The sequence below is a fragment of the Bombus huntii genome, chromosome 4 (assembly GCF_024542735.1).
Source record: "Bombus huntii isolate Logan2020A chromosome 4, iyBomHunt1.1, whole genome shotgun sequence".
NCBI lineage: Eukaryota > Metazoa > Arthropoda > Insecta > Hymenoptera > Apidae > Bombus > Bombus huntii.
Window position 1 is genome coordinate 12660144 of NC_066241.1, and position 17587 is coordinate 12677730.

At 31.8% G+C, this 17587-nt stretch overlaps 3 protein-coding genes across 3 annotated transcripts in view; all 3 read left to right on the plus strand.

The window, feature by feature from the left end:
- Nucleotides 1-12297, plus strand: part of LOC126864953 (cell adhesion molecule Dscam2) — a 308574-nt gene extending 296277 nt beyond the window's left edge. Inside the window, exons 17-35 of the mRNA XM_050616895.1 lie at nucleotides 431-724; nucleotides 1370-1600; nucleotides 2023-2178; nucleotides 2276-2346; nucleotides 2515-2758; nucleotides 2880-3026; nucleotides 3464-3625; nucleotides 3712-3928; nucleotides 4004-4092; nucleotides 4186-4365; nucleotides 4693-4881; nucleotides 5000-5185; nucleotides 5266-5713; nucleotides 5883-6109; nucleotides 6264-6432; nucleotides 6583-6746; nucleotides 7041-7143; nucleotides 7707-7895; nucleotides 8589-12297. Of these exons, the coding sequence (XP_050472852.1) occupies nucleotides 431-724; nucleotides 1370-1600; nucleotides 2023-2178; nucleotides 2276-2346; nucleotides 2515-2758; nucleotides 2880-3026; nucleotides 3464-3625; nucleotides 3712-3928; nucleotides 4004-4092; nucleotides 4186-4365; nucleotides 4693-4881; nucleotides 5000-5185; nucleotides 5266-5713; nucleotides 5883-6109; nucleotides 6264-6432; nucleotides 6583-6746; nucleotides 7041-7143; nucleotides 7707-7895; nucleotides 8589-8640 (3518 nt within the window). The 3' untranslated portion in view covers nucleotides 8641-12297. The remainder of the gene's footprint in view (nucleotides 1-430; nucleotides 725-1369; nucleotides 1601-2022; nucleotides 2179-2275; nucleotides 2347-2514; nucleotides 2759-2879; nucleotides 3027-3463; nucleotides 3626-3711; nucleotides 3929-4003; nucleotides 4093-4185; nucleotides 4366-4692; nucleotides 4882-4999; nucleotides 5186-5265; nucleotides 5714-5882; nucleotides 6110-6263; nucleotides 6433-6582; nucleotides 6747-7040; nucleotides 7144-7706; nucleotides 7896-8588) is intronic.
- A 387-nt stretch (nucleotides 12298-12684) lies between these two features.
- On the plus strand, nucleotides 12685-14801 carry LOC126864966 (tax1-binding protein 3 homolog). The gene is made up of 3 exons (XM_050616922.1): nucleotides 12685-13071; nucleotides 13324-13452; nucleotides 13538-14801. Exons 1-3 carry the CDS (start codon nucleotides 13015-13017, stop codon nucleotides 13724-13726), a joined length of 375 nt encoding a protein of 124 aa, XP_050472879.1. The 5' UTR covers nucleotides 12685-13014; the 3' UTR covers nucleotides 13727-14801.
- Nucleotides 14802-15741: 940 nt separating this feature from the next.
- On the plus strand, nucleotides 15742-17420 carry LOC126864967 (protein transport protein Sec61 subunit beta). The gene is made up of 3 exons (XM_050616923.1): nucleotides 15742-16068; nucleotides 16157-16353; nucleotides 16883-17420. Exons 1-3 carry the CDS (start codon nucleotides 16066-16068, stop codon nucleotides 16968-16970), a joined length of 288 nt encoding a protein of 95 aa, XP_050472880.1. The 5' UTR covers nucleotides 15742-16065; the 3' UTR covers nucleotides 16971-17420.
- Nucleotides 17421-17587: the final 167 nt, after the last annotated feature.

Genomic DNA, 17587 nt, shown 5'->3' on the forward strand with positions numbered 1-17587 from the left:
TAATTAAGAAAATATATTCTATTTTGTATTATTAAATTTGTAACGCTAACATTCAATCTTGGATTGAAGGAAAATATTAAATATACATCTATACATTTACTAAAATATTAGTGTTGATAATATGTTTATGAAATATTTGTACAGCATTTCAAATACTATTTTTATAGACATTTATTACGAGTCCCAATTATCACAAACTTTAGTATAATCGCCACTTATTTATTCTTGGTATCTGCGAAATTTGAAAATAAATTGGCATCCCTATATAGTCACAGTTATTCTATTCTTTTATTTCCTTTTCTCTTTTTTAAGAATATACAAAGGTGAAAATACTTGTAAAATATTACCAAATTTATTAGAATTTCGTTGGAGTAATCTTATAAAGTAAGTTTTGTCAAACGAGAATATTTTATCGTTTTTTTTTTTATAGAACCAGCAAGGTTCGAGTTCCAGAGTAAGAACGTGACGATCCGTCGTGGCGAATCCGTGACGCTTGATTGTACTGTCATCGGGGATAATCCCATAGAAGTGCAATGGATGCACAATAGTGATCGTTTAGATACTAACAGTCACCGGCTAAGCATCAGTCAAATAAAAACAGACAACGGCCTCAAATCACAATTATCTATAGCAAGCAGTGATCGTCAAGATTCTGGAGTTTACAGGTGCACAGCGGACAATGCCTATGGGAGAAGCGAACATCTGATTTATCTTGCTGTTCAAGGTAGTATTTTAATAAGATTTATCTCCCTTTGATTTGTCATTGTTGTTTTTAGGATCATATTTCAATTTTTTGATATTATTAATTAGGTAATTTCTTTTTTAATTTTGTATTTCATATGAAATATTAAATATAAATATAAATATTGATATTTAAAATGTAATATTCAACTAGAAGAAGTGTAACAAAAAATATTTAAAAATGGAGAGAATACTTTTAATACAATACTATAATAACTCTGAGTATTGGTATTAATCATAGCTTTTAGAATATTAAAATCCTTGATAATACTTCCAGTACGAAATTCTTAAAATCTCGAAATGTTTCATAGTACTCAGAATAAAAGACTCTTCAACTTAAAAGACTCTCTACGTGGAAAGGTTTTAAATTCCAAATAATTAATAACGATGATATTTGTTAATACGAATAACATATGTGTATGTTCAATAATTGATAATACAATTGCTATTGACTCATTATATTAATTAAAAAATATTTAATTAATCTCTATAGTATATCTCTTCACGCTCCTAAAACATATTATCATCATGAATAAATTTATTGTTCTATTTTCTCTGCTCAAACGAATTAATTTATTCTGTGATCACGAATGATAATTTAATTATGCTAATTCTATCGCTTGTACAGAGAGACCAGATCCACCAGCCTCGCTAGAAGTCATAGAAATCGGCTCGCGATCGATACGATTATTGTGGAAGAGAGCTTTCGATGGGAACAGCCCGATACGAAATTACGTTATTCAGTATCGATCTCTGAATCACGGTTTAGCTGACGATTGGAATCCCGCAAAAACGCACAACGTAACTTACACCCCTGGAAGTTCCAATAACGGAAATAACATACATCCAACACAAAATGGTAATTTCATTTTAAACCATGTAAAGCTATAGCTGTCGTTATTTTTTGAAAATGTCTTCGTTTTTATCTCTATTTTACTACTTTTTAATCTTTATAAGCGATAATCTTTATAAGCGATTTTCGAGCTTAATTTTATGATATTTAATGGACGACCTATATGTATAGAGTATACCGTTTACAAAAAAATGCAATTTCCGAAAGCACCAAATTTTTGTTTAGTTTGATTTCTTTTTACAGTATCGATATCCTTCACATTCACATAAAGTAAAATTTTTAACTAATCTCTTTGACTTTAGATAATGTAACGTCTTTGCTTTTATGTAGTATTCATTGTAATTTAATATAATAATTTCAATAGAACGTAGTATAATAATTATATTCAATATAATTCAATATAATAATTATAGTTTCATTTTTTTTAGGTTTATCTCCTTTCGAGACTACTAGCGACGATCAGGAAGTAGCTTTGGTAGGAGGACTTCATCCAGCAGTGACTTACACGTTTCGTATATTTGCCATAAATTCAATAGATGTGAGTGTGCCTACTGATCCCGTGGTCGCCAAAACTCAAGAAGAAGGTACAGAAATATACCCCTGGCTAATATAATTTTAATAAATATATAAATATTTTATTCACTGTTATTTCATAGCTTCCATATTTTTTATTTTTAACAGCACCTACTGAACCGCCACAAAATATCAAAGTGCAATCAGCAGGTCCTGGAGAACTCATGGTTAGCTGGCAGGTAAATATAGTTTATAAAATATACAAATACTCAACTATTACTCAATACATACTATTACGCAACCTAATATATTAATTATATATGTTAGATAAATCTGATAGATTTTGGAGGAAGATGTTAATTCAAAGTAATTTTAATGAAACGCTGAAAGGTTTATTGCGTTTGCAGCCGCCCCCAAAGGAATCCTGTAACGGAGATCTATTGGGCTACATAGTGACATGGTCGGAGCATTCATCTTCGACATCAGGTGTGAACCAAAGCAAAAGTTTAACCGTGAACGGATGGGCGACTACAAAGGTGCAGCTTACAGGCTTGAGAAAGTTCACCAAGTACGATATATCGATCAGAGCTTTCAATAGTATAGCCAGCGGCCCAGCCAGCATTCCCATTGTTGGAACAACTCAGGAAGGAGGTGAGATATACATAAACTTTCCATAAGAACATTTCCTTTTTATGAATATTATTGTTTTACCGTTTAATGGACCGATGGCGATCTCTTACTAATTTATTGTATTATCTTGCAATTGTTTTAGTACCCGAGACTCCGCCAACGCAAGTATCATGTATTCCTCTGTCTTCCCAAAGTGTAAAAGTTTCTTGGAGCGCACCCCCACCCCATCAACATGGAGGAATCATTCAGGGTTATAAAGTATATTATAGACCAGTACCCACTGACAACAGTAAGTAAAATAATGTGTATTGTATCTTATGAACATTTTTAAACACAACATTTATTATATTCTATAAGTATTTTCAAGCACATCATAAAGCTGTTTCTTCTTTTCTGATTTTTATCAGTGTATTTAATTGTATATTTTTCTACTTTCTTCTATAACAAACGGATATCTCAGTCTGTCACAAGGAAATATTTATATTTTGTTTAATAGTGATCCGTTTTATAAATTATATCTATTTTAATAAAAACAAACATTTTTCATGTGTTTGTATAATTTTTATCCAAAAATTGGCACTGTAACACGGATTAAAGTTATAGTACTTCTCAGATGTATCTATGACAGATCTATGATAGCATTTATATCAAGTTAAGCATTTTATATTACAGATATCTGATTCTCTTTCTCCATTAAAGGCTTGTTTGCATTAAAATTTGTTTTAGTGGACATATCGACAGTGGGTGAAGTAAAGAAGACATCCAGCGTAGAAACTTATCTACACACTCTGTACAAGTATACGAATTACTCTATTCGAGTATTGGCTTATACTGGTGCTGGTGATGGAGTTCTAAGTCCGCCGATTTTTTGTACAACGGAGGAGGATGGTAAGAATCATATTTTTATTATTTTTTGATTCGCCTAATATAAATATTTTTACTATTTATTGTAACTTGTTTATCATTCATTTTAGTACCAGGTCCTCCAGCTGGTATCAAAGCTTTAGCGCTAACCGCGGAGAGTATATTAGTTTCGTGGTTACCACCCCTACAACCAAATGGGAACGTTTCCAAGTACACGGTTTACAGCAGGGAGGCAGGTTCCAGTAACCATAACACGCACACCATGCACGAACCACCGTCGTCACCGACTGACACTCTTACTATGGAACTAAGAGGTTTGGTTGAAAGGTAATAGCCATTTTATAAAATTACTGTAATGAAATTTTAATGCAAATAATGATGTAAAATAAAATCACGTATCAGTAAATTGTACGAGTTCTGGGTGTCAGCAACGACAGGGCTGGGTGAAGGAGAACCGACCACCATAGTAACTCAAACTACAAATACTAGAGGTTTGATTATTTATAGAATATTCTTTGTAAATTGTTTAATTTATAAATAATTTTAGATATACATAATAGGGTTTAATAAAATTGTTTCTACAGCTCCAGCTAGAGTGGCGTCTTTTTCACAATTATTAAGAAGAGCGATTAAATCATCAATTACCTTGTCTTGTTTGGTCGTGGGTAATCCTACGCCTCGTCCAATATGGACATATCGAAATAGTCAAGTTTCTACTGGAAGACATTACGAATTAACTGCTGATGGTCATCTCAATATTCGTGGTTAGTTTAACAATATCGGTTTAAAAATAGTTGAAAAGATCTCTGGTAAAGAGATCGATAAGGTAAAATGATTAATTATATATGTATTTAGTCGTGGGTATATTATTTTCAAAATTATAATTTTAATTATATATAATATACAATGTATATAAACCTACAAGCCCTCTCAGGAAGTTCCTCAATTAATATACTTATATGTACTTCAACTCATTCAATCAATAATCTTAAAGAATCGTTGCAACATTAAAATGTTATGTAAGATTCAGACAACTTTGAATGAGTTAAAAAATATATAAACGAAGAAATTAAAGAAAGTAAAAATTTTAGGATTAGAACAATCAGTCGCTGGGAATTACACGTGTTCAGCTAGCAATTTATTCGGTGACGATTCCATCACTTACACATTGGTCGTGGTGATGCCTCCCAGAGCACCAATGTTAGAACTACAGTATACAACAACGAATAGCATAAGACTTAGGTGGAATCATCCTAATAATGGTGGTGCGACTATTCAAGGTATATTAGAAATATAGAATATCAGAAATCGTAATAGAATAATCAAACGATAGAATGATATTATTTCTAATATTAATGATAATTAATAAAACTGATATAAAAATATTACTTTTATCAGGCTACGTGTTAAGCTACAAAAGGGACCAGGGTGGCTGGGAAGAAATCGCATTATCACCCGAACAAACCGAGTTCATTTTATCAGGTTTAAAATGCGGTTCTTCCTACTTGGCACATTTAACAGCTCATAATCGTGTGGGCACTGGAGATCCAAGTCCTTTAATTAGTGCCACGACCAAAGGAACTGGTAACATTTTAATACAGATTTAACTTCTTATATAATCTCCTATTAAAATACGATATAACTTTCCCAAATTTTTCTCATAGCTCCTTTATTACCAAAAGAACGAGACATCATCTCTGCCAATGGCACCTCTGTCAAATTAAATCTTATATCTTGGCCAAATGGTGGTTGTCCGATTCAATATTACACCGTAGAGTACCGTAGACGTGTCAGCACTGAACCATGGAATTTAGTGGCAAGTCGTGCTACAGAAGATCTAGTCATAAGAGAGTTAAAGACTGCCTCGTGGTATAGTTTACGTCTGACAGCTCATAACGACGCTGGATCCACGCAAACGCAAATGGAATTCGCGACCACCACTCTCAGTGGCGTTAGTATTGGTCCTCCGAATGACCTGATTATGGAAAACGATGTTAAAAAAGCTATACCTAATCATAAAGTACTTTACGTGGTTGTACCTATCGTCTGTGCAATCGTGTTAGTTATTTCCGCCGCCATTCTGGGATACGTAATGCTGAAACGCAGTGGAAGGTATATTATTTTCAAAATTATAATTTTAGTTATATATAAAATTTGAATTATATAAGTTCCAAAAACTACCGTTTATGTACATTATCATTAATATGTATAAATTTTAAAAATTGTCATTTATTTAATAAATATTTTTATGATTAAGGATGATATTATTTGTGCTTTTTAGAGCTAATTACTTAGGAGAAATTCTTCCTGGACAACAACAGAATCAACAGTCAGGATTGGGTTTGGTTCAGCAACAGCAGCAGCATCAGCAACATCATCATCTTTCAAGTTGTATGTCGACCATGCAATTGAAGTCCACTGCTGAACGTGATAATAGAAGGAATCATCAGGTTTATACCAGTTCGCCAGTGAAGCAAGAGAATCATAAGTCTAACGACCATGGATCAGGTTTGTTTTTATCACTTGTCAAATTGAAGAATTAGATTCAATAGAAAGAAGTTAGAGACTTATATTAAAAATATAATTTTCTAAAGGGATCTTTAGATAATATTCTTGTATTCTTATTACACATATTAACTAACAATCATTTTCTCTCTTGTAGAGATGTACGAAATAAGTCCGTACGCCACGTTCAGCGTACCAGGAAGAGAGAATCGTTCAGTAACAACAGCCACGCTCGATTATACGATGCAATTTAAAACGTTTGGACATTTGGAGAACGAAGACATCAACACGATCGATTACGAGAGGTCCAGCGTGGACTTCGAGAGGTAACTGTTTTCTTTCAACCCTTTTCTATTATTTAAAGCGCATGCTAGACAGAGTAAACGTTCCTTGCTCGACTTCCTTGCTAAAGAAAGCTTGATATCCTGCTCCCAAACCCTTTTCTCTTCCTCTTTCTGGTGTTCTTTCACGTTCAGGTCTAAAACTCCAAGGTGGCACAAGCAACGATACTTCCCAAGCATCGCAGAAGCGGAGAGCAAGCTACGCTCGAGTCGTCAGGGTTCCGGAAGCGACACGTCCGGAAGCCCTTGCGGAGAGTGCGCTGGACCTAGTTACAGGGTACCAGTGAAGCCTTGCAGAGGTAAATTTTGTAATATTGTTTCTAGTTCCTGTTGGAAATTCACTGTTTTTCTTTGATTTATTAATACATAACCCTGCTGTTTCGTTCAAATTTTTATTTTTCTACTTTGCCCCCTGAATGACGCAGATTTTCTGCCAAATTTTGTTATTTTCTAAAGTTTTAGAAAGATTCGCAATTAAAGTAGTAATTTTGTAAAAACAGTTTTTGATTTAATTTATTGCTTTTTTTATAGAATAAGTCTGTAGATCGATAAATTTACAATTACATAATTAATTGCATAAAATCATTCTGTAGATGTATTTTCACGAGGGGTGGAATCCAGTACAGAATCCAACAACGAAGGCTCACCTTCACTTGCGAGACGACGAAGCCGACAGCCGAGCCGGTCTACTCGCAGGTAGCCAAGGTTTGTTTGTTTCCACATAGCACTCAGTCCTGATTATGTTCAATATTCGTATCACGATTTTATCAATCTCATTTCTGATAAATAATAGAAAAATGTAAAGTCTGTAAGAACAATCACGACGATAATAAAAGAATTAAAATCTTTCATATGCAATACATTTCATAAAAATTCATTCTTACTACTACACTGATTACATTTTTCTATTACTTGAAGATATCGTATCGTATATCTTCATAAATTTCATCAAATTCCTTGACGATTAAATTCATATATATCATCATAATCTCTCATCATCATGAAGTAATTATATCCATATAAAATATTTAATAACAATATTCTTTCAAACTTCTCTAAATTAATCTGGATCTACTGAGATTATACAAATATCTAATTTAAACCTTATTTAACCATTAAATACCAGATCCAGAATAATTAATCAAACTCGAAAATCAAAGATCAATTTCTTAATGAATGGCGATAAGAATATTTTCCAATATAATATTATGTATAATTTCTTATTTTTCTAAATATTGTGTTCCTGATCCATTGTGCAGTTCGGTGGAGGACATGACGTTATTGCCGCCAAGCGGGTTTAGCGACAGCCGCGAATTGAGCGACGTAGAGTGCGACCGTGATCGTGATCGTGATCGTGAACGGGACTGGCAAGATCTGTCGACCGGGACCCGCCACGGCGGCAGTTTGGGTAGACTGCCGATCGAGGCCGTCGAATCTATGCTCGCTAGGTATCGACACGAACCTCCGTAGACCGTAGTAAGCTGACACGTTGAGATTCCCTTCTCTACTCGTGTTAATCCTAGGAAGGCCTCTGAAATTTTGGTTGACTATATCCTGTCCAATGAGTTTCGTCAGGAGATACACGATAGTTACCAAAAGTATTTACATACCACTATATTTATTAATGATGAGATTAAGTTCAATATGTACTTACGAATGCAAACAAAATTTAATATCGAAGGTTTGCTTCAAGGACTTCGAATACTGCTTATTATGGTCAATAGATGTCATAGTTAATTCAATGTATTTTATAAGAATCCTAATCGAACCCTCTGCAAGTAACGATCGAATCATGATATTCAGAAATTACCATTTCATTGAATTCTCAGAATAAATGTAGTAAAATTTTATTGAGTTATAAATAAACGGGATTCCTATCAATTTTATTTTATTCCAAGACTCTCAAACTATATCTAATGATTCCAAACGAACAGATGTCTTCTAAGGATTAAAGAAGCTACACCGAAATGCATCATCAGTCGAACTCAAATAAAAATTCACGCCACATATTAATCTAGCAAAAGCTTCAATGACACAAAGCTTGTTTAGCGTTAAAAGATAGATTAGTATTTAAAGAAAAATAGCATACCTCCTGCAATTTGAAGTATGACTAAAAACATTACTATACAATTTCGTTTCAGGTACCAACAAAGAAAGGAACAAGAAAGGCAAGAATTCACTATACATGTATGATCAAGATTTAGCAATTCTAGCGGAACTCTTCATGAAAAGGTATAAATAGAGGTTTAAAGAATCCTCTGACTATCTAAGGGTCTTACAGAAACGTCAACGTACAGTGAAAAATTGCAATTTTCGACAACTGACAGAGTCTGGTTATAACTCTTGTCAAAATCGGAATTAACTAGGGATTTTCGTCGTAAAAGTAAAAATCTTTGCTCACGTTGGAACACTGAGAAGAGCGTTTAACATTTCGAAGATAATGTCCATTGTACTTAAGAGAAATTAATGTTAGCATAACATCTAATATAATATGTATATGTATATAGACATATACAATGCATATATACAATACATATACAACATTTTGTATATATACGCACAATATTGTATATGTATATATACAAAATGTTCCTATAGGTTAAAACGATAGTTTCTCTATATTTAAACATTTTTCTCAGTGCATTCTCCTGTTAAAAGTTATCGACAAATCGTCTGAACGATCGCTTCATCGTTGCATCGAATACTGCCGTTGCGTTATTCGCAGCTTTTTCCGATCGACCAATCGCGAAACGACAGGAACCAGTTACATGTGAAAGTATCGACAAAAGTCCTTAGCCCTATATAAGAATTTCATCTTTTAAAACCCAACCACATACATTACGTGAGAGCAACAAACGCAATCATTCCTGGAAAGATTCTGCAACAGCGATTAACAAGAAGAAACAAGAACATCAACAGAGCGTTACGAGTCAATTTAAAGATGGAATGATGGATTACACACGTGTATAATCGTCTTACTGTATAGTATAGATTGTACGTATCATTAGTCACACTGTTACCATGGATTGTATAGTTGAAGAGGCATGATGAGAGTGAGGTATTGAGAATCGTTTGCTGCTATCCTCGAGAAACATCGTTTAAATATCTATTGTATAATCGCTTCTATTATTCTTGAACAGCACACGAAAAGAACGTGACAAGTCCATCTTTGTTAATTTCTTGATTTTAAACAACTTGTTAGGTGCACAGGTATGTCTCAAAAAAAACAGGCAATATATCTTTAAAATTATATAAAGAAGCAACTGATGAATTATTTTTGGAATGTCCAGTAGAGTGCAAGAAATATGTGGTTCCACAATTACTTAAAAGAATAGTTTTAGTAACATGGAATTGATTATTGAATTTTAAAATTGCTTATCGTGTCTTTTACCTGTGGTCTTCGCTTTATATCATAAAACAAAAAGCTGACATAAAGCGTTCATTGAAAATCTAATGATATGATAACTAAGTACAATTGTAATTCTATTATACTGACAAAGAATTAAGAAGAATGAATGCAACTTTATTTCAGTGTATTCAGGGCAACTATACTAAATCGACTCTGTTTACATTTTAGCATAAAAAATCTATATATTCCCTTCTTTTCATACAAATATCATTTGTAAAATTACCGCTACATAAATTAATAAGAATAAGAAAGTATAATATAACGATGTTTCAAGAAAGAAACGAATCTCCAAATACATCATGGCAACTTCCGCTTTACGCAGAGTGCTAATTGCAACAACATTCCTAAATATCGGCATTAAGAAAGCACGACTGTGCGTTTCAACATTTCGTTTTGATTAATTATGTTGATAAAATAATTCGAGGATTATATTTGCGTCAAAACGCGCATTTTCGATCAAAGATCGAGAAGTGTGAGTGAGAAAGAGTATTTAACGGTATGTTTTAAAAATGTACATACATGTATGCATCATATTTAGAGGATGAACAATTTATCGACATACAATGAGCTCGATTATTAATTAACGACAAAAGATAGCTTTAAGTATTACGTTGTTTTCATTCGCGAAATATTCTATATAGATATTTTAATGTTTAACCTTTCGTGATCATGCATTTCGAAACGAGGGAAAAGAAACGAAGGAAGAGCAACAAACAGGAAATTTTTTTATCGATAGTCGGTTTCTGAGAATAAAGATTAGCTTCCATGAAAGCTAATACGAATTTTATTAAAGCGCGAGTAAAAAATTATAAATTGCTTGTTCTTGAAATGCATAGTGAAACAAAAGGTGAAACATTTTGTTCGAAGCAAAACTTATTGAATCAGACGACTTTCACGATGATCGATAAGTTACCCATTACGCGGACTGATAAGGCATTTTCAAATGTCGATAAGCAATTAAAGTCTCACGCATCGTATTCTCAAAATGATGCGACTGAGGCTAATTAACTACGCTTAAGTTGATTTCTGCCAAACAGAGTTTACGGTTCCCAAAGACTATTAATTTATAAGGCTATTGCCTTAATTGTAATAATTAAACGAGATATCGTTATCATGGCGTCTAAGACCGTACGTTTTTCGACTGCTCATAATTTCAGAATTTTCACAAACGAGGGCATACTCCGTGCATTTTATCCAAAAAGAAAGAGAGGGAAAGAAGTTCATTTTCTATATGAATAATATATTTCTACGAAAACTTTTAACAGACTAGGTTGTTCGTAATAATGTTAATACACAAACGTTTTTAATAAGTAACAGTATAAAAGTACTATTGAAACTATCGAATTCGATGGTACTAATATATTTATATCGATAATTTAGTTGAAAATTAATCAATAAACTGCCATATCAACTTTTAAATGTAACAATTTCCCATTTCAAATTTTTTACAGGAATTTACTAGACTACAGCTTCAACTTCCGAAGTTCCTCTTTCGCTAACGTCACACTCAATAATATGTCGCATATTTATCATGTACAGTAGCTCAGAAAAGTGAATAACAATTCGAACATTTGTAGAAATCTTTTATAAACTTTTGTGTTCTACGAAACATTTTGAAATTTCATTAGCATCTCTAATGAGACTCGACTATCATGATTATATTGGTAAAATTTGAGATAAATAAAATATACAGTATATATTATAAAAGTTTTCTATGATAAGTGTTCAAATACTTTTGTGAGTTACTATGTGTATTTATTAAGGGCTATCCCAATGTTTTCTAAATTTTTTACATTTTTTAATGACGCGCCTTACTATTGATGTGCAACATATGCTTAACTAATTAAATTATAAAACCCCTAGAAAAAAATTCATAATTTAGACATCAAATATGCAGAGTATGCCCTCTTACGAGATAACGACGTAATTTATTATACGTGCATAAATATATATTTCGTCTGTACAAACGTAACGGACATGGCGAATTGTATGAAGATTAAATCGTGCGCAAAACGTACGATAGCAGTGACCGTATGATTTCTAGTAAATTTTTTTCAAAGTCAAAAAAAATGCGTGATCATAGTTAGAAGAAAATTTGGGCGAAAACACAAAATAGCGCAATTGGTTTTCCGAGTGTGCGTCCGATGAACGCGTGCATAGGTGAGATGCGTGTGATATAGAAACTCGTCGCAGCTACTGCGAACCAGCGAATTATTTGTATAATACATGAGATCCGTGAACCTTAGAACTTATGTATCATATCCTCGTATAACTATCCGTGGACGAGTTCGATAAAATTAATCGTCGTCCGTTATGGTTAACGCGAAAGTAAAATAAAGAACATAAAAAAAAAGAATAAAACAATCGAATGTCTTATCGAAGTGTCAAACTTTCACAAGGTATGCTAACTCAGCTTGTTAATAAAGAGAAACAGACATTTATCGCGTCAAGTTTCATTGTCATTTCGTATTCCTTATTTCACTTCCCAATTTCAAGTCTTCAAGTCTTCAAAATATCTTATTCTATACATTATTTGTAATTTCATAGAAAAATTTAGTTTCAATTCAAATCTCTACTATGCTGAATCGATAACGTTGCATGATATATGAAAATGGCATGAGGTGTCTATAACCCCCAAAACTTGGGGCACGAAAAAGCGTTGAATGTCACATCTATTCTGTACCTCGTCGGTGGTGGGATACATGATATATCGATAATATCGCATGTGACACATAAATGATAAGCGAGTCAGGTGACTCAAAACATGGAACACAAAAAAGCATTGAATGTCAAGTCTATCCTATACTTAGTCAATGATATTTTCTACGATACACTATTGGAACGATATTTTCCTATCTATATCGAACAGTACGCATGGCTGTCAACGTGAGAACGAAATTGTCTTAACTTAACTGATCTTAACAACGCTGAAGTGTACCAAGCTTAACGGTATTGTCCGATTGATTTCACGTTCAGAGTGAACCAAAATTTTTCTGCTACTCAATAACACGTTTTTCTAAATACATCTTCATACACACATCTTTGAATAGTTGTGTGATCGGTACATTGGTGTGTATAGTGCGTGAGCAATTGGTGGTAACGTTGAATCATCAGAAGCAATTGTCAATCTGATCTCATCAGACACAAGATTTATCATTATGTGCGCGAAAATGGCTTTTCAGCATCAAGCTGGCACTGCTATGGAATGTTTAAGCGTAAGTATACAAGTGATACTCGTTCGATTATTGTCAAGTATTTTTTAGGCATTGAACTTCATGATTAATTTAATTTCTTCTTATTTTTGACAATATATAATTTTATTTTTAAATTCTTTCTGATTTTTTTTGTTTTCATACAATATAAATTGATACGATGCAATAATCATGGTAAAAGATATTCATGTAGTAATATTAAACAAAATATTCTATTATGAACAAATTTTACTATGTACTTTATTTTATTTTTAGATACCAATTATATTGGTAAAAGAAACGGATGTTAATGAAAATGGGGAAGAAGTGATGAAATGTGGCTTTAAAATTGGAGGTGGAATTGATCAAGATTTCAGAAAAAGTCCTCAGGGTTATACAGATAATGTAATGGAGATTAATATGATATAGGATATTGTAAATGCATCCCATATTGTCAGATGTTATTAACTGATATTTTACAATATTTTAGGGTATATATGTAACTGAAGTACATGAAGGATCACCAGCAGCAAAGAGCGGTCTTCGTATACATGATAAAATTTTACAGTGCAATGGGTATGATTTTACAATGGTAACTCATAAAAAAGCAGTATCATATATCAGAAAGCATCCAGTATTAAATCTATTAGTAGCCCGTAAAGGAGTGACAAGTACTTAAATACCAAATAAGAGATCAATTTGGTCTAAGAAGAATATTTATTTCGCTCTATACAATAACAAAGTCAATTTATTGGAGCTATATGTCTGCCAAATATTGTATTAGATTATGACCAGTAGTAAGATATCTTTGAGTTAGTTGTCACAAAATGATTAAATACTTTGTATTTTAATTTCTATTTTTAAAACATATTCGTAACAATTATTTACGATTCCAATTATAATAGGGCATAATGTTAATTGATGCACACTCACTGATTGTTATGGTTACATTGCAGGCATAATATCCGTTTCTAATTGCAATAAAAATAAAGCATTAGAGCAATAGATATATATGTATAAAGGTCCTGTTATGGTTCGTTATTGTTGTTGAAAAAAATGTGATTGTATGGAAATGTTTTTCTGATAATGGCTAATGATGCTATCATTTATGTAAAATTATGCTTAAAAAGCGTGATTTAGATGCGCCTGCGTAAAAATCGTACTATATAATGTTTATTGTATATCAAAATTTGCAACAATATTCCTTGTGCCAAACAGTAACTGCTGCGCTGGGTCCATATGAATATTTCTTAACACTATGTATATATTTACATACAAAAAGAAGTCTTATTTGAATGACAAGAAAGTGAAGCGTATTTCTTGATTGGTTTTTTAACAAAAGAAATAATTATATGGATGAGAAAGTCATTTTAATTTTTTAAGTATTTCTATATTGTAAAATATATAACAGAATGCCAAAGCATAATGAAGTTACAGTAGCTTAGATATGCAACATACCTTTACAAAATTTTGTATTGCTAGTATATCAATATATTACTGTAAAATTCGTATGAAATATTTCGAATTTATGCATTTAAAATACTCTACAGTGACTGAACAATCATACAATAATCATTGTTTTGATACCGTTGAAAAGGTATATCTAATTTACACAAATAAGTATTGTATATTACATGCAACTACTGCATTTATAAGCATTTACAGAATATTTTCTGTTATTGGCGCAAAGAGAAGTATCATTGAGACTGTACACTCTGAGACCAATAGAAGTATTAAACTTTGTATTTTATGAACTTTTTACTTTTATTAATAATGAATGCATTTGTGTAAAGATTTACATGTAAACAACGGCAACACAGTTTCGTATTTTTTACCTTACATTGGCTAAAAATGTACAATAAGTGAAACAAAAAGGAGAAAGTTCCTGTAACGATATGTACGATTTTCTTTTATATCATGGTGTGAACAATTTTGTAAGAGATAGTGTAATATGTTGTCATAAATTTATAACTAGTCTGCTAAAACACGGAAAAGATTAACGGATAAAATTGTAGAACATAAATTATTATGCGTGCGACCATTATACATGCACGTATACTTAAGATCTTTTGTATAGAATCACAGTATGACAAATTACATGCATTAATTCGCGCAATCTATACTTATATAAAAGTTATATGTTATTTATTACCAAAAATATAATTAATATAGAAAACTGTGAAACACAAACTAATGATCATATATTCTGTAAATAACAAATAAATGCCCTATACTATCATAAGTATGCAACATTATAGTTTTTTTTTATTTAACAAAATCGATGAAATTGAAATTTTATAAAATTACAAATACTTAAATCATTAGCGTGATATTTCGTGATATTTCAAAATTTTTCACTTTTATTATGTTATATATCAAAACATCTTATTTATATCTTTGTTTCATTTTTATCTTATTTTAAATTTGATAAAGCAGATAATTTTTAATATCAAGCTATATTTTACAATTAAATTTGCCGTACTGTGTTCTATTTATTTTATGATCTAATAAGTTCTACAAAACTTGCTAATTTAATTTGAAAATAATTATTTATGCAACTGCTCATTTTTTTAAAGATAATTGGATATTATTCACAGACTGTAATTATATATAGTTTGATAAAATGTTTGGTCACGATTCTTCACATGAAAACGCGGCATAAAGATCAACGCTCACGCATCACTATGAATTTAACGGCATATGATGACGTGTCTGGAGCTCACTACGTGGATGGTATGCATGTGACACGTCGGTTTATACCGTGCTTTATGCTAGCAGTAAACGTTTAAAACTAATTGGTAGAAGGTTGGCTTTGCGCGATACAATATTACCAAGTCACTTTATTCCAATATTCTCTTAATGTTGCTCACAATAAGATAACGAAACGTATCTTAAAAAAGTGAAGCGAATCCACATATTAATTCATTGTGAGTTTAAACAAAATTTTAAATTATAAAACAAACTTTTCCTTATTTGGCACTTTACTGACGAACAAGCGTCAAGAAAACATAACAAACAATGGTAAGTATTTTCGTAAAAATTTTAAATAGGAAATGAAGACAGTTTTTTGTGTAGAAATTTATGGTTATATTTTGTTTATCTTTTTAAGCCTGCTGCAGCTAGTTCTACTTCAGTTGGAGCCACGGGCCGATCGCCAAGCAAAGCTATAGTACCTAGAACAGGTGGTGGTGGTACAGTTAGACAAAGGAAAACTGCGACAACTACTTCAACCAGAAGTAGAAACACAGGAGCTGGTTCTGATGGCATGTGGAGGTTTTATACCGATGACTCTCCTGGCATCAAAGTGTAAGTAAACGTAAAGTCTTGAGAAAAAATATAGAGATATAGAATTCAAATATGTATAGTTGCCCATGAAAATATTTGAATACCAACTGCAGAATTTTTTTATAAACATATTCAAGACATTTATTATAATATATATAATATATAAGACATTTATTGCAAACATATGGTTAGTGAAAAATTAATATAAAGCATGAATAGTAGCCTTAAACACACAATTAGTATTACAAATGGTCTCGCTAAATATTCTAGTTTATTAATATAGGAAATTATTGACTGTTGAAATACTGTAGTAATCTTTGCAAAGTATATGTTTCTAAGAAATATCTTGTAAGTACTATATATGTCCAGATCTATTTCAAATTTTATCAATATTACGTTTATTGACAATAGTCGTGTTTTGCTCTAGTGCTAATGAAATTTCAAAATATTGTTTATAATATATACATAAAATGTTTCTAGAGGTGTTGAAATAGTTTCATGAGCTAATATATTTGAGTCAAATGCTAATAATCTAAATATCTATTTACAGAGGACCAGTGCCTGTGCTTGTTATGTCTCTTCTCTTCATTGCATCTGTCTTCATGCTTCACATCTGGGGCAAATATACTAGATCTTAAAATCTAAAATAGGTATTAGCTTAAGAAAAAAATGAAACAATTGGAACGAGTTGTGCAGTGCAGCTGTTGAAATGAATTAGAAGAAGTTGAGGATATTGTAAAAATGGAAGATCAATAAGATTCAAGAAAACATGCTACATTTTTAATATTATTTTCCAATTCATTTAAGAGAAACAGAGCACTGCAAGTTATAAATTATTACATTTCCATACACAATGGATCTCTATACTTTTTTATCGCGAAGGAAGACCAAAATGTAACGCGCGATCATGAAACACTTATTATAATCATTTATCTTCATCAAACTGGATTTTATAACATTTATAAGAAAATACGCATTGAGAAGCGTTATCTTATCTAAGGCATAGTTATTGTTTGTAAAGTTACTATTATAATAATATAATGTACAATACTAAAATAAATTATTCTTAATTCGATTTGAAGAAACAATCTACTAATTCTTTTTATTTTCATCCATCTTTGTATAATTACAAAAAAAATTCCTAAGTTCAATACCAAACTCGAGCATTTTAAAAGATGTCTCTTAAAGGATGCCCATTGTTTTTGCAAGTACAAATGAATGACAATACAAACGAAAAGCGTAATGCGCCATGTTC

What these genes read in the sequence shown, in the direction of transcription:
- LOC126864967 (XM_050616923.1), top strand. An exon ending in GACTCTCCTGGCATCAAAGT is followed by an intron (nt 16,354 to 16,882) that starts GTAAGTAAACGT and finishes ATCTATTTACAG; the next exon opens with AGGACCAGTGCCTGTGCTTG.
- LOC126864966 (XM_050616922.1), top strand. Translation starts at nt 13,015, where the DNA reads ATGTGCGCGAAAATGGCTTTTCAGCATCAAGCTGGCACTGCTATGGAA. An exon ending in CTGCTATGGAATGTTTAAGC is followed by an intron (nt 13,072 to 13,323) that starts GTAAGTATACAA and finishes TTTTATTTTTAG; the next exon opens with ATACCAATTATATTGGTAAA. An exon ending in CTCAGGGTTATACAGATAAT is followed by an intron (nt 13,453 to 13,537) that starts GTAATGGAGATT and finishes ACAATATTTTAG; the next exon opens with GGTATATATGTAACTGAAGT.